Genomic DNA, 14,949 nt, shown 5'->3' on the forward strand with positions numbered 1-14,949 from the left:
GGCCTTCCAAAGCAACTTCCCACCCCGTGGCTAACTCAACTGGGCCTAGGCATTCCACTCGAGGATGGATCCTGAGGTTTCCTGGGAGGCAAGGGAAACTTTCCCTCTTTGCAGCAGGGCGGGCCTGTCATCCCACGTGAACCCATATCTGATTGCCTGGACAGAACAACCAGGAATGCCCAAATAACAACCACCCCATAAACCAGGCTCAACGACCTGATCTCTTTCCTTCAGATCTAAAGTTCTTCAGCTCTAACGGAGATCCACATCCCACCACCACCACCACCACCCGCCCTTCAAAAGCTTTGGAGAAAAAAGGAGAGCTGGCCAAGGCCAGAACTAAACCACCCTTGCCCTTCAGCAAAAGAAGACCTCCCAAGACCAACACCCCAGGCACCCCCAGGAGAGGCCGGGATGCCCCTCCCTTCTGGCATAGCCCCCTGCTGTGGCTAAGAGCTTCTGTTCAGAGGACCAGAAAGGAAGCCGCTGGCACAATGGGCTTCTGGCAGACCTGATAGCTTTGGGGCAGTGTTCCTCTGCCCCAGAGCACCCGTCTTGAGAGAAAAGACAAGCTAGGGTGAGGATTCCCTTCCCTTGCCATCTTCCCGCACCAGCTCCTGCCGCGAGTGGCGAAGCGAGAGCAGAGGCCTGAGGACCCCGGCGCCATCGCTGGCCGGGCTCCCCTCCCCCACTCCTCTTTCTTCGCGGAGACCCGGGAGGGAGGAGGCGGCCGGCGCCTCGGCGGATAGAGCCGCTATTGTGACCTTCCGAGGCTGAGCGGGAACCCAGCGGAGTGTGCGCCGCCCGCGGTGGCGGGGGAGGAGGCGGCCGTGTGCAGAGCCCGGGCGCGGAGGGGGTGGCACCGGGAAATAAATAAAGGCTGGCAAGCCCGGGCCGCTGGGCCCTTCGGAGGGCGCTCGCCCGGTTTTGGACGTGGGTGCTTCCTCACGCTAATTGCAGGCTCAAGAGAAGCGGAATTTATGGCGAAGGCCAGGGCGGCTTGTTTATAATTTATGAAGTTTTAAATGGTTGTGCCGCGGGCCCAGCTCTCCCGGGCGGGCGGCCGCGTGGGAGCGCGCCCTCCCACAACCCGCCGCCGCCCCCACCCACGCTAGGAGCGAGGGTGCCCGTCACGTGACCCACGGGAGGGGCAGGGAAGAAACAAGCGGTTCTCTGAAGTCTCCAGAACTCCGGGAGCCCGGAGGAGGCGGCAGGTCTGGTCCAAGCTGGCCCCTCCCCTCCCCCAACGCGCCACAGCCCGGCCTGGGAGGCGGCGGGGGCCTGGAGTGGGAGCCCCCGGCCTGACACTTCCTGAGAGCCTATGTGCGAGAGGAAGCTGATGTCAGCCGGGCTAGACGCTGTTTAAAGTCTAATCCATGAAGCCCGAGCCACAGATGACACTTGGGGTTTTGCAGACACCCGCAGACTCAGCAGATCCTCCTGCGGTAACACACCGCGCTGGGAACCGCCTGCAGCCATGATGCATTATGTATTTTTATTATTATTTATGGTATGAAGAGGAGATGAGAGAAGCCGGATTGAATCTAAACAGCCTGACAATTCATCTATTTAATATTTAGCCAGTTAAGAAAGGTGGCTGCGGTCCCTGCAAGGCAGCTAGCTCCTCTTCGATTTCCTTACCAGCTTAAAAAATAATTTCTTACAATTATAAATTCTGCCTATGAATGCAAGTTTCCGAGAAAACAACGTTAAGCCTCGAAAGTGTGTAAAATATGCCTTCAATCGAAGTCATTTATTCTGTTGATACAATTCTACAACATATATACTTTATACTTGCTCAGATAGAGTGGAATTTAGCAAAGGGCTACCCCCCCAACCCCCAGCCTAACATGCCATTTTAGAAACAGCACAAAGGAACAAGGAAACTAAATATTATTCTGAGCCATCATTACTGAGCGAAACACAAACAGCCAAGCAGAAAGCGGCTGCTGCCCCACCAGAGCAGAAGCTCTTTCCACACAATGGGAGTTCCACCTCGTGTCACCAGGCTGGCGGTGGAGTTGCGCATTCGCCAAACCAAATAGAAATGCGTGGGTGGACTTTGTTGAAATACAAAATAATTGAACCTTGTCTGAAGGCCTTTTTCCAAGCGGCCCCTTCTACAGAAGTGGGTGTGAGTGCCCGACCCTGGCTAGAACCACACTAATATTTACACAACGATTATAAATTTTGTAGACTTTTTGCCCGTTTTGCACAGAGAAACAGGAGTAAACAAGGTGTTTGTTTATACGTGTCATGTTCCATTAATGAAACTTTTATTATTTTACATTATGGAGGACGTTTGTTTTCTTCAGAAAGGAACTACTCACCATTACAATGGGGAAAAAAAAATCGTGAGCACTTCCTAGAAAAAAACAAAAACAAAAACCCTCGGTGATCCTGTGATCGGTTCTTTCTCTATCACCGCACCTTAGCATTTCGTAGCTTAATTCTTCCTGTTTGTCTTATGCTTTCTTTCTTTTTTTTTTTTTTTTTTTTTTTTTTTTTTTTTTTTTTGATTGTCAGGGTTTTTTCCCAAAGTTTATTTTTTATTCTTTAATGCAGAAAAAGAAAAACGAACCGTCCCCCCACGTGACGACCATGTACAGAAAGAAGTGGTAGAAAGAGCCAGGCAGGTGCTGCTTTGGCAAAGCCCTATAGCAACCACCCCGCTTAGGCTACTTCGAGGTCGGCACCCTCTCCTCACTGCCGTCCAACCTTAATAGCTTTAACGTAATCAAGTATTTATTTCTCCACGCCAATAGGTTCCGAATAAATAAAATGTTTTTTTCAGAGTGTTCTTTTTTTTAAAAAAAAATTTTTTTTTCTTGGTCTTACAGCGGGATAAAGGCCGAGTGATCTGCCTGCAAATACGTGTGATTAACACAGATACACTTCCAACTGAGAAAAAAAAATGTTTATTCTAAAGGTTTGTTCAAATAGTACCAGACAATTTGAAATCAGGAAGCTGAGTCGAGTGGGGAGGACTGGGCTGTTGAGAAGCGACGAGCGTGGGCCGCGCGCTTCCACGGGGGGGGGGCCTGACTACCCAGGAAGGACCGTTTGTGACCCCAGTCCTTGACATCAACTACAAACACCAGCCACTTCAACACTACCTTCTCTAGTTCAGACCCAGGGGACTAAAGAGGTGAAACGTGGCCCCCAGGGCCTGGCAGCGCGCACCTAGGCCCGGCAGGAGAATCCTACAGATATACACATAAATACATTAAGACGAGGATAAATAAGCAGGGAAACGAAATCACTCGCTTCAAATAATAAATACAGATCGTTTAGTCCGATGCAATCTTTACAGGTGGGGGAAGGAGCGTCATAAATTAAGGTCTCTGAAACTAAGCTAGACGGAGGGGCCGGGCCCGGCATTCTCCGGGCTCTAGTCCCTCTCCGGGACACGCCACGGGTGGGTCTCGGACTTACCTTAGGGACACCATTACCAGATTAGAGTCCCTCGGCCGGCAGCGTAGGGCGCCGGCAGGTTCTCGGGGGAGGATCCTTGCGGCTGATTTATGGAGAGCCACCCAAAGGCGGGCGCGCCCGGAGCGCCCGGAGGCCCGGGAGCCTTAGCCTCGGCCGCTGCAGGCCCCAGATTCGTGAGGCTTCTGGCCAGGCCAGATCGGGGAGGGGTTCCCCCCCCCCCCGAGCTGCCCCTCGGGCCCCGCCCCGCCCCCACCACCCCCGCCACCAAAACCAGAGAGGTGATTGCGCCAGGCCGGTGGTAACCGCTACAGATGTGTCAGTTTGGGGGCCTCGGGCAGGCGTCCCTGAGAGGAGTGGTGAGCCGAGAGATCTGTGTAGGTGGGGTGAGGGTCGCAGGGTCCGTGGTGATGGTTGCCAGGGATCTGCGCGGCGCAGCTGTAGTCCACGCTGGCCGAAGACGGGTGCGAGAGGTGGCCCAGGTTGAAGACCGGCCCAGACGCGGGCGCCATGGAGTCGACGAAGTTGCCGCCCACGTACACCGGGCTGCCCTGCAAGTTGGCGCTGGCGAAGCCGCCGCCGTTGCTCGCCATGGGGTGCGGCTCGAACTCGGGCGCGGCGTAGCGCTTCTGCTGCGGCAGGCAGCTGCTGAGCGGCGCCGTGTAGGCGGCCAGGCCGTACATGTTGGGCTGCGATTTGGCGAAAGCGGGAGGCGAGGGTGCGTCGTAGGCCAGGCCGGGCACCGGCGGCAGCTGGCCGGAGTAGGCCACGTGGCCCGCCGCCCCTCCGAGAGGAGGGCTGCGCTCCGGGGACTGGCCCGCGGGAGAATGCAGAATGCCCTTGGCCTTCTGGTCCTTCTTGTACTTCATGCGGCGGTTCTGGAACCAGATCTTGATCTGGCGCTCGGTGAGGTTCAGCAGGTTGGCCATCTCCACGCGGCGCGGCCGGCACAGGTAGCGGTTGAAGTGGAACTCCTTCTCCAGCTCCACCAGCTGCGCGCTCGTGTAGGCAGTGCGCACTCTCTTGGACGCCGGGCCCGGGGGGCTCTTATCCTCGCAGCTCTCTCCTGGGCAAGGAGGGAGACAGAGAGGGTGCTGAGCCAGGAGTGGGAACCCTCTCACGGCGCTTCTCAGCCTCCACCTCCCTCCCCGCCTCTCCCCTCCGTCCCCTGTCTAGGGTAGGGTCAGGGGCGTTTGGAGAGGTCACAGTCTGAGCGAGCACCCATTCGACACACCTGTAGGCCCGGACTGTCAATCGCACCTGTAACGTCCGCTTTCCCTTGCCCTTTCTTTCTTCCCCTCCATCCTAGCCCATCCTTTCATCTCAACCCGGAGGCCATGTGAGGCTCCCCACCAAAAGAGCCAGACTTCTCTGAGCGCCCTTCCCAACCTCTGCAGGCTGGGAGCTGGGGGATCAGAAGGGATGGATGGCAGCTCCAGTTTGCCTTGTTTGTTTACAGGTCAAACACTCCAAAGAAGTGGGTAGAGGGCCTGGCAGCTCTCTCCAGCCAGGTGCACCCAAAGTCAGGGAGGTAAACACACACACACACACACACACACACACACACACACACACACACACTACTGCCCTTGAGTTTTGGGGGATGCCAAGGCCAGGAAAAAAGCATGCTGCATATAGCAATGGTAGGAGCAGCAGTCTCAGCACTAGCTTGGCCTCCCCTGCCACTCCTCAGCTGCTTGTCCACTCTTTCACTGGGAAGACAAATGGATTTCTCCTGGGAGGGAGGGCCTGTGTCTGAGCTAAGGAGGGAGGGGCCGAAGAGAAGCTTTCAGGCAGGAAGACACTTTTTCCTAGGATCAACAGCCCAGGGAGCATCAGGCAACAGGACCTAGACGTGGTAGCAAATCATATCCCAGGCCTCAGCCTAGCCCTGGTCCTGGGAAATAAACCCCATCAAGAACACAAGGCCAGGAAATTTCAAGAAGCAGCAGTGTGAGCAGTGACAAGGCGCCTGCCCCTCCCTGTGCCCAGGTTCTTTCATACTTAGAGAGGACCAAGAGAAGTCTTTCTCTGCTCTAGGGTCTCCCTTTCAAGGGTCAGAAAACAACAGCTGCTCTTGTTCCAAACTATTCTCTTCCCCCTAGAAAATGTTCTTCTCTGTTATAGATTCACTAGAGTGGGCTGAGTCTCACAGGTAGGCCTTGAAGGCCCAGAAGTCTTACTCATTAGATCCAAGTCCACCACTGTGCAGTTGTGTGGACCTGTGGGAAATGAGGATATTACCACACATCTATTTTAAAGTTCTCTGGGAAAATAAATAAAGCAAATGGATAATGTTTATAACATATTTAAGCATGGTTCTTTTTCTTTGGCTTTGGATGGTGTTTGCTTTGACTTGGGTTTCTATCCTGAGACTAGGTCTCTTAATGGTGTCCAGAAACTCTCTATGCTTTCCTCTGGGCTCTCCTTTTGACCTCAAGATCCTCCTGCCTCAGCCTCAAGTGGTGGGGTCACGGGTGAACACAGCTACACCTGGCCTATCTTCACCTTTGAAGGGCTGTTGGGTACAAGAGGAAGATGAGTCATGACCAGCAGCCTGGGAAGGCAGATAATAGTCAGTGTAAAGAAAAACCTGCCGTTAATAAGCGTGAGACTGGTCCAGCAATGGCACCAGTAATGAAAGAGTGTCTTATCTCCTGCAAAGTGAGTGCTCAATCAGAGTCACTAAAAAGGACAGGCATTTCTACACGAGGGGGAGGAGGGATATATCGCTGCTATGGTCGCCCTGGCTCCTGGGCAGTATGCTCTCAGGGGCCCATGGAGGGAGTGTAGCAGGGATGACCCACGCAGAGAGCTACCTGAAGTGGCACAGCTGTTCTTCTGCTTGGAGTTCTGTCGGGATTCTTTCATCCAGGGGAAGATCTGCTTGCTGATGGTGGCTGAAGAACTAGAGGCATTGGGCCCACCCTTGGTCTTCTTGGCAGGCACTCCACCTCCAGGATTGGTGGGTGAAGACGGGGGCAAGGTAGGTGGTGGAGGAGGAGGTTGTGGCGGCTGCTGCTCTGAGTTCAGACCAGGAGGTTGGTTGCCACCACCCCCACCCTGGCTGTTCCCAGTTCCAGGCCTCATGCAGCTACCATTGAGTTCAGCCCCTTTATGGGCTGGGGCTCGGAGAGGTGTGGAGCTCTGGATGGAGCAGGCAGAACCTGGGTAGTCATTGTCCAGGGAGTTGGCAGCAGCAGGGGGTGGGTAGGGCTGATGAGGAGTGCTGTAGCCATAAGCGTCGGTGGCTTTGCTGTATGCATAGCCTCCAAAGAGTCCTGGGTTCTCATAGTACGCAGCCTTCTGCATGGTGCACTCAGGAAGCTCCAGGGCCTGCGCACCCTGCTCAAATAACATTGACCACCACTGTCTCCTTCAAGGCCAGGGTCTGCTGAATCTTCAGAGAGCTGGGCCAGCTCCCAGGCTCCAGGTGACCTGTCAAGAAGAAATGAGAGATCCTAGAGGGACTGTTGGCAAGATCAATCAATACAGAAGTGCTAGAGCAGGCCCTTGGCTCCCCACTCACCTCAAAGTGGAAGGGTGGGCAAGGTTCTGGATTGGGGGTTTTATGAGACCCTATGTTATATGAACTATTGAAGGAGTTGGAGAATTTCTCCTAAATGTAAGAAAAGACCTTTCCTTCTCCTGAGTTCAGCTTTAATCTCAGGAAGCCATTCCTTCCATCTCAAGATTCTCTTGGAGATTTATCTTTTCGCCAACATAGCCAACATAGCTATGATTGCCAACATAGCTTTTGAGCCTATAAGGGGAAACAGTTATGACGGGCTGATTCTCCCTTTAAACTATGAGCTCCTCAAGGAGAGGGCTGGTGTTTTATCCATCTGCGTATTACTAATATGTTCTGCATGGAATGAGTCAGTCTTCGGATAGCCCTGGGGGGTGTTTTTGCTTGGTGCTGGAAATCAACCCCAGGGTTTTGTGAATGCTGTGTGGGAAGTCTTGTCCCTAAACCTTAATCTCAGCACTTGGATGGACAAAAGAAAAATCTTGTTGCACATCCCAGAGTCTCCAGAGCTTCCCTCCAAAAGTATCTTTCCCACCTGGTTTCCAATTTACACCATCTCTTTTGAAGACCCGGACGGCCCACTTGGGAGGCAGGGTGAGAATCCACACAGCCAGTTTTGTGGGACAGCACTATGAAACCTACAGTGTAGAGAACCAGGAAAGACAAAACAAAAGGAACCAAGACTTAAAGACTCCCAGGCTCACTTTGAAGCTAAAAAATGTTTCATCTGCACTTTTCCACAACCCTTAATTTGTCCTTCTGCTTTCAAAAGGGCGTCCCTGAAGATGGGTGAAAGGATTTAGATTCAGAAATGCAGGTAGTGCGTCTGAACGGTGAGTGCTGTTATAATTTCATCACTTTCCTTTGGATCTTTACATACATAGATGTTAGTATTGACCTCTGCTCCGGACCTTCTTTCTGCCCCACCTCCCACCCAACCTATAGCCAATGAGAGACGTTCCCATGACATGATGAATGGACCCAGAATTAGAAGGATGGGGGACTAAAAAACAAAAAATTCTTCCCCTTTTGTATGCCCTGACTCTTCATGGGGTTGGGGGGAGGCTTGTCCCATCCCTTCTGAAAGGCTCCGGAGGAGTTAAAGTATAACTAATATCATTCAATCACTTTTGTCTGGTTGATAAAGAAAACTCACAGGTCAGCTCTCTGGCCTTCATTCTTGATCTCATCTCTCAGGCAAAGTTTCTTTTCAGAAATTCTCCCTAGCTTCCATCATCATGAGAGACCCATCATGCAACTTATGACCAATCGGATTTACACACAAGGACCAAAACACTTTTGCATTAATATTCCCCCCCCCATGTTTTTATCAGAAAGCCCAGCCAATTAAGAAAACTCTCCAGATTAGCTTTTGTTTGGTAGTACTGTGGCCCATTTTGTTTTAGGATATAAGTGAATATGCCATTTATCTTGATGAGAGACGGGCTCTTCTCAGTGGGTTGCGGTGATGCCGGAATGTTTTGTTGTGGGCATTGTTTCTCTTAGTACCCATAAATGTGTGCAGTTAAGATACCCACCTAACAAAGCTAGACTAATTCTTTTGATTAGTCAATACCGATCTCTGGCTACTCAAGTTACCAAATAGCAAATGGGCAGTTAAATCCTCATTCTGTGAGTTTGCCCCAGGCCAAAGAACCTGCCACACTGGCTTGCTAAGTTGTAGGGCTTTTCAGGGATCCTGCTTCTGGATGTCTAACTGGTCACATCAGGCTTCTGAGACCACCAGAATGTGCTGCTGCTTTGTCATTCCATTGACAACTGTGGAAGTAAAACATCCCCCTCCTGCCTCCGGGTTGATCAAGTTTGTCTTGAAAGGTGGACCCCCTAACATGAAAATAGCTGCTCGAGGAACCAAGCAAGCCTACGGCACAGATGACTTTGCATATTATTTTTGCCCCTGTGCCACGTTCCTAGAAAACTCTGTGTAAAGACCTCAAAGGTACAGATAGCGTTCCCAACCAAGAGTCATGTCTTGCCTGTTGGAGTTGCCTTAAGGGATCTCCAGGCCCACTTCAGAGCCTAACGTCCATGTCTCTACAGGCAAAGGTAGCAACCGTGCTGTTCCTGGAACACACACACAACCTTTGCAGCACCCATACAGGGCCCTAAAGAAGCCCCTCTTCTAAAGCAAGACCTGCAAATATTGCTTCAAAACTGAGGGGAAAGTTTGTTTCTTTCCAAGAAACCCCTGCTCCCTGTGAACTCTGCTCGACCCTAAAAAGCAGGACTGGGTCATAAATCATTTGGACAATGGTCAACTGTTCAGTGGCTCATCTTTTCGATCACCCCCCCCCCCAAGGCTTTCTTTTCTCACCCTTTGCTACCTTTGCTCATTTGAGCACGGAGACCCAAATGCCTTGGGGGGAGGCTAGGGGGAGGGGCAGCTGAACAGTACTTCTAATTTTCTAATTTTGTAGCACTACTGTTTCCCTCTCTTCCTCCTCCTGATCCTTCCTCCTCCTCCTCCCGTCCACACGCACCCTCACCCCAGCCCACAGTCCCCCATCACCCCTATTCCACTTAGGGAAGGGGTCGCCTAATGAGACTGGATAGTCCTTTTCCAAAGTCCCTGGAAGTTACCCAACTCTTCTTGGAAGCCTAACCGCAGGCCCAGAAGACAGGGCCAAGTGGTTTCCAGCCGGAAGGAAGACCCGGCACCCTCTCAGAGCTCGCTCGCAGCCCCTGCTCTCCAGCCACGCCGGCCGAGCCTCAGAAGCAACGGAGCCCTGATACTCGCTCACCGCACTTAATTCTGCCCAGATCAATACCTAATATGATACCGAATAAATAAAAGGCGCTCACAGCGGCCAGGGGACAGGGTTATTAAGCAGCTGGAGCTCTCACGGTGCATATCAATGCACCTGTCATTGTGGTTTGTAACAAAATTTATGACTGCGACCGCGGCAGCAGTAAACGCTTCAGTAAGGAATGAAAAGAAAAACACTTCCCAAGGCCCGACACTTTTCAGAAGTGGAAGGCAGGCTCCGCGTAGGAGGCAGCGTGGCAAAAGAATCCCCTACTCCGCACTTTTCCCGGTCGGGATTCTATAAAGTGGCCGGCGCCGGCCGGGGCCAGCCGCTGTGCTGGCCGCCCGCGCTGGGAAGAGGGGATCGCAGGCCCGGCCGAGGACCACGGACCGCGGCCCTCCTGCTGGAGGCTGGGTGGCTGCGCCGAGGGGCTGGGCGGCCGCGGGAGAGGCGGGCTCGGGCTGGGAGGGCCGCGCGGAGCCCGGCGGCGGGTAGCGCTGCCGCGGTAGGGCCCAGCCGACCGCCACCGTCCGTCGGGGCCAGCCGTGAGCGGGGGGGGGGGGGGGGGGGTGTCCGTTTCTCTTAGAATCCGCTTCCTGCTTTGCCCGAGCCGGGTCCTCAGCTAACCCACGGATCTCGTCCTGGAGGCCGCCGCTCTTCCCGGGCATTCTTCTTAAATCGGTGGGACGGGCGGAGCGGTGACACCCCTGGCCCTGCTGGCGTTCGCTACTGCGGGTTTGGGAAACCAGTCCTCGGAGGGGTTTGCTGAGAAGGGAACTGACCGTTCGCTCACGCTCCCCCGACCCCTCAACCTGAGCCTCTTGTGCCCTTTGGGAAGCCTAGGAGGCCCCTTCTAAATCACTCTTGCTGAGCCCGATAGCTCAGTCCTGTGACGCAGCCCGCGTTTAAGGCAGCGGACGCACTCTATTAAAGCGCCATAAATTTGAAGGCCGATGATCGCTCCTCATGTAACAGGCGGAGGCTCACACTGAGGTGCTCCGCTTCAAAGCCGCCCTTTGTTTTATGTTTTGACGTAGGAATCCTGGGACGGCTAGCTGGAGTTGGAAGAGGGCTGGGGACTTGAAAATGCAGCGGAATTTGTGTTTCTTTATGTTTTTATTTATTCAAATCACCCCCCACTCACCACAGTTTTGGTATGTGTGTATTTTTTTGAATTTTATCTCTAACTCATTTTTTTTGGTAGGCTCTTCGGTTCTCTTTGATATTCTGTGGAAGCAGAAGCAGATCTGGAACAAAATGGAAAGCTCAGTACCAGCCGGTTCTGTCTCACAAACATACCCGGAGAGCCTTTACCCCCTTTAAGGGTGTCATAATCAATGTGACTATTGTCTGTGGTGCCCGCAAGCCATCCCAGACGCTTTGGCCCCAGCAGAATGAAGACCCAGTTGGATCCAGGAGACCTGGAGGGCAAAAATCCTTGGCTGGGCGGGGGAGGGGAGAGAGAACCCGGCTGTGAGGATAGGACTAACGGGGTGAGCCAAGTGGGTCAGCCTGCTCGGAGAACCCAGTGAAGGAAGGTGGGGAGAAGCATACAGGTTAGAGAAACGGGAAAGGAGGGTAGGTAGGTAGGATGTTTTGGGAGCTGCTCCCCTCAGGGCCGGCGTGAGCCAGAGTCAGGCTCTAGCTGTTTCCTGGTTCTCACATTATGTGTCTGGCCCAGCTACCTTTCCTGGGTGTGTTAGAGGCTAGCCACACCATCGTGGGCCTGGGCTGCTCATTCCTGGATCGATCTGACAGGGCAATAAACCGACTAAGAAACCTACAGCCTTCCCTACCTCCGCCCCAAAATTACCCAGCCAGGCCACTCACCACTGCGGCTGCTCAGCGGGAGCTGGCCCCTGGTCAGGTGAAAGAAGGGAGATACAGCCTCTCTCTTGCATCTGACCTGTGCAATTTGTCGACTCAGTAGTTTGCAAACACTAAACTGCGCCCGGGAAAACCCCACACAAAGCGTCCAGGGCGCTTCTAAAGACTAGAGAGCACAGCCATAAGCCTTTGAAGTGACCTTTGGCTCGCGCTGCAATAACTCACCCCTTAATGAACACCCAACGGAAGCTCCTCAGAGAGATCCCTGCCCGGTAGGACTCCTAACTTCGCGCCCCAACTTCAGCTTCCCAGACGGCATGGGTTGGGGAGGGGGGCATACAATTGGCCTGTTTTCTACACCTCAACCCTCTCGGCTGGGCCTCCAGGGTGGCTCGGCGGAGGTGCGGGGGTTATCGGGATACTCAGCTGCTTTATATAATGCAACCCAACCGCGTGGGCAGGCGTCAACCTGCGCCGCCGCGCGACTGCTTCTCCTTGTTTTTGAAAGGGGCTTCTTTAGAAATGAGATCCCTCCCCCAGGAGAAGGGTCTCCAAGTCCCAACGCTTCTATTTAAATTTTCGTTTTCCAGGCGCTGAGGAACCCGGTAAGTTCGTGCCTGGGCTTTCTGTGGTGAGTGGTGCGCTCTGGGCTCTGGACATTGTGTCTTGGGAAGTGGAAAGGGACAGGACCCCAAGTTAGTTGGTTGGGTCACAAGTAAAACACCGTTTCTCCCACAGCTTTATTCTGCCTCTCCCTTCAAGCCACACGGCACTGGCTGGCCTAATTTTGGATGCCCCCAATGGTGGCCTAAACCCCGTTGGCTTTGCCTTGTCTGAGTTCTAACAGCCTTTTCACAGCCAGAAACTTCAGGAGCAGAAGGGCGTCCTGTGGGCTAGCTGAAGAGCCAGTTCCAGACAACCTGACCCCACACCCTACCCAGCAGCACCTAGGGAAAACTCTTCCGGACAGGGCCAGAGTGGAGCGTTGGTGGGGATTATTGAGAATTTCGGGGAAGTTATAAGTGAGTGCTCCATGGGGCCAAATGAAATGCTGCTTGCTGTAATTGGATTCAGCTGACTAAGCTGGCAGGCTTGCAGCTCCAAGGCAATGAGCAAAGAAAAATGTCCACCGACTTCAAATTCTGATGGAGCCCAGTGCAGCTGATTGACAAAAAAACTTCTCTGCTTGGCTGTGCTGGCTAGGACCTCGGAACTCAGTCCTCCTTGCACTGAGGCCTGTCCCAACTTAGATTTAGAGAGTGCTCCTCCATTTGGGGCTCCTTCCTTGTGCTCGCCCAGTATGATCTGGCCCACTCCTCACAGAGCCTCACACTGCACTCTTGCCTTGGTTGGGGAAAAGACCTGGGGTATTTGTCTTCTACGCTTCTAGCCTGAAGCCACGAGGAACAAGTCAACAAAAGGATATAAGGAGCGCAGGAACCAGTATGATTTACCTTTCCCCATTAGGGGTATTTGGGCAGAAAGACCCAGAAACACTAAGCCAGTTCTTCATCGTTATAACAGTCAAAGCCTATGTTGACGAGACACCTTGGAGAACCCTCTCAAACCCATCAGGGTGGTTGGGGGGGTCTTTTAAATTTGGGGTACATTTTAATTCCTGTGGGGAAAAATAAGCCAACCGCAAGAGGTGAAGGCCGATTCCACGACCGTGGCTCCCAGAACAATGCAGGGAGCTGGCTGGCCACAGTTGATTTTAAATACGTACAAGCCAACCCGCCTGCACCCAGCCCAGCAGCCCAAGACACAGAATTAATTCGATGTTCCATCTCACTTTGGCAGTGACAGTGTAAAAAAAAAAAAAAGAAAAAAAAGAAAAAGAAAAAGAAAAAGAAAAGAAAAGAAAGAAAAGTTTCTTTTTATTCATTCCATTTTCAGCCCATTCTCATAACTGCACACTTACCCTCAAAATCTTAACTACTCCAGCCCCTAGTCTGCTCGCCAAACCCACTCATCAAACTGCTACCTTCCCCCCCCCCCCCCAGGCTGCCGGCCACCCTCTAAGCCTGGTAAGGTAGTGTCCTCTTAACCTTTTGGTAGGCGGGGAATGTCCCCATAAGAGCGCACCTCGTTACGATTAATCACCGTCCTCCGTGTGTATGGAGAAGTGTATCTAGGTCTGCGAGCTGCCTCACCAATTGGCAATAATCAAGATCACAGATTACACAAAATAAATCATATTTAGTATCCCGCTCAGGGCAGCAAGGAGCCCTGTGCCCAAAGATTTCCATTTTGTCATGCAATTGCTTACCTGGATCCCAATTTATCATAAACCTGGTGTCCTCGGTCTCAGAGTGGGCGCCAGTGGGGGGCAGAGCTCTCCTTCCCCCTTTGTCTGCAGACGACAGTGTCCCAACCCTGGTCTTGCGCGCTCGCAGACTCGGCCATATACCCGAGCACACGGAATTCCCGGTAGAACGGAACTAGGCTGAGGTTCAACTACCAATAAAGGCTGGAGGAACGGGTTCGCGGTCCCCAGGCTGCTTCGCCTGCGCCGCTCGCCGCCGCCCGCCGGTCCGCTCCCCGGCCCAGAGCGCCGGCCACTGGCTCCCCCACCCACTCCTGGGTTCCTGCCCAGCCCTCCCCAGGCCCCCCAGAGCTCGGGGTTTGTTTTGCTTTCGGAACGTGGTCCTTTCTGAATTTGGAGAGAGCCCCGGAAACCCCCTCGCAGTCGGGAAATACAGACGCTGCCTTCAAATGCGAGCATATTTGTTCACGTGACCCCGAGGGAAGATTGTACTGATTGAGGCTGAAACTTTCACGCCATCCAGCCCAAGAGCGCTGCCAGGCCTGGGGGCTGGGAGGAGGGGCGCAGAGAGCCTGGGACCCAGGCGCCTTCCCCCGGAGCAGACACTGGCGGGCGAGGAGACGCGGGGCTCCATCCGTGCAGCTCAGGGTCGGCGCAGCCACAGCCCGGCCCACTGCAGTGGGATGGAGGCTCCAGAGTCTCTCCGGGCAAAGACCTCTGACCCCGGCCCGGGCCTGCTGCCAGACCTACCCGTGGATGGGTAGGTCTTTGAAAGGTTGCCTCTTAAGAGCCTTTCCGGAAGGGGCTGTGGAACACAAGCCCCGCGCCTCCCTAGCTCCTGTGCCCCACAGCTCCTGGCACCTGGAGCAGCTGCCCTGCTCCTCTGCCTAGGTTGACACCCTGCATTCCCCACACCGGACCAGACTGTTTTTGTCATAGCACGCGCTCCTGCCTTAAGGTGGGACCCGCTGGTTCTCAACTCTGGCCTGTCACCCTGCCACCACCGCCACTCCTGGGGGGCGCTGGCTGGGGTTCGCAGACTCAGCAGGCAAGTTACCGCTCCTGAGCCAGAATAATAATAATAAAGAATAATAATAATAATAATAATAATCCTTTCGTGGAGCCTT

At 53.5% G+C, this 14,949-nt stretch overlaps 1 protein-coding gene across 1 annotated transcript; it reads right to left on the minus strand.

Annotated features, from left to right (window-relative positions):
- Nucleotides 1–2,471: 2,471 nt before the first annotated feature.
- Hoxd3 (homeobox D3) lies at nucleotides 2,472–6,792 on the minus strand. Its single transcript, XM_021650439.2, has 2 exons — nucleotides 6,252–6,792; nucleotides 2,472–4,498 (listed from the first exon to the last, which is right to left on the minus strand). The coding sequence occupies exons 1-2, from the start codon at nucleotides 6,790–6,792 to the stop codon at nucleotides 3,741–3,743; spliced, it is 1,299 nt and encodes a 432-aa protein (XP_021506114.1). The 3' UTR covers nucleotides 2,472–3,740.
- Between the last annotated feature and the right edge of the window lie 8,157 nt (nucleotides 6,793–14,949).

Source organism: Meriones unguiculatus, chromosome 8, assembly GCF_030254825.1.
Source record: "Meriones unguiculatus strain TT.TT164.6M chromosome 8, Bangor_MerUng_6.1, whole genome shotgun sequence".
NCBI lineage: Eukaryota > Metazoa > Chordata > Mammalia > Rodentia > Muridae > Meriones > Meriones unguiculatus.

Coding starts and splice junctions, on each gene's coding strand:
- Hoxd3 (XM_021650439.2), bottom strand. CDS start 6,792: ATGTTATTTGAGCAGGGTGCGCAGGCCCTGGAGCTTCCTGAGTGCACC. Junction 4,499..6,251: donor GAACAGCTGTGCCACTTCAG/GTAGCTCTCTGC, acceptor CTCCTTGCCCAG/GAGAGAGCTGCGAGGATAAG.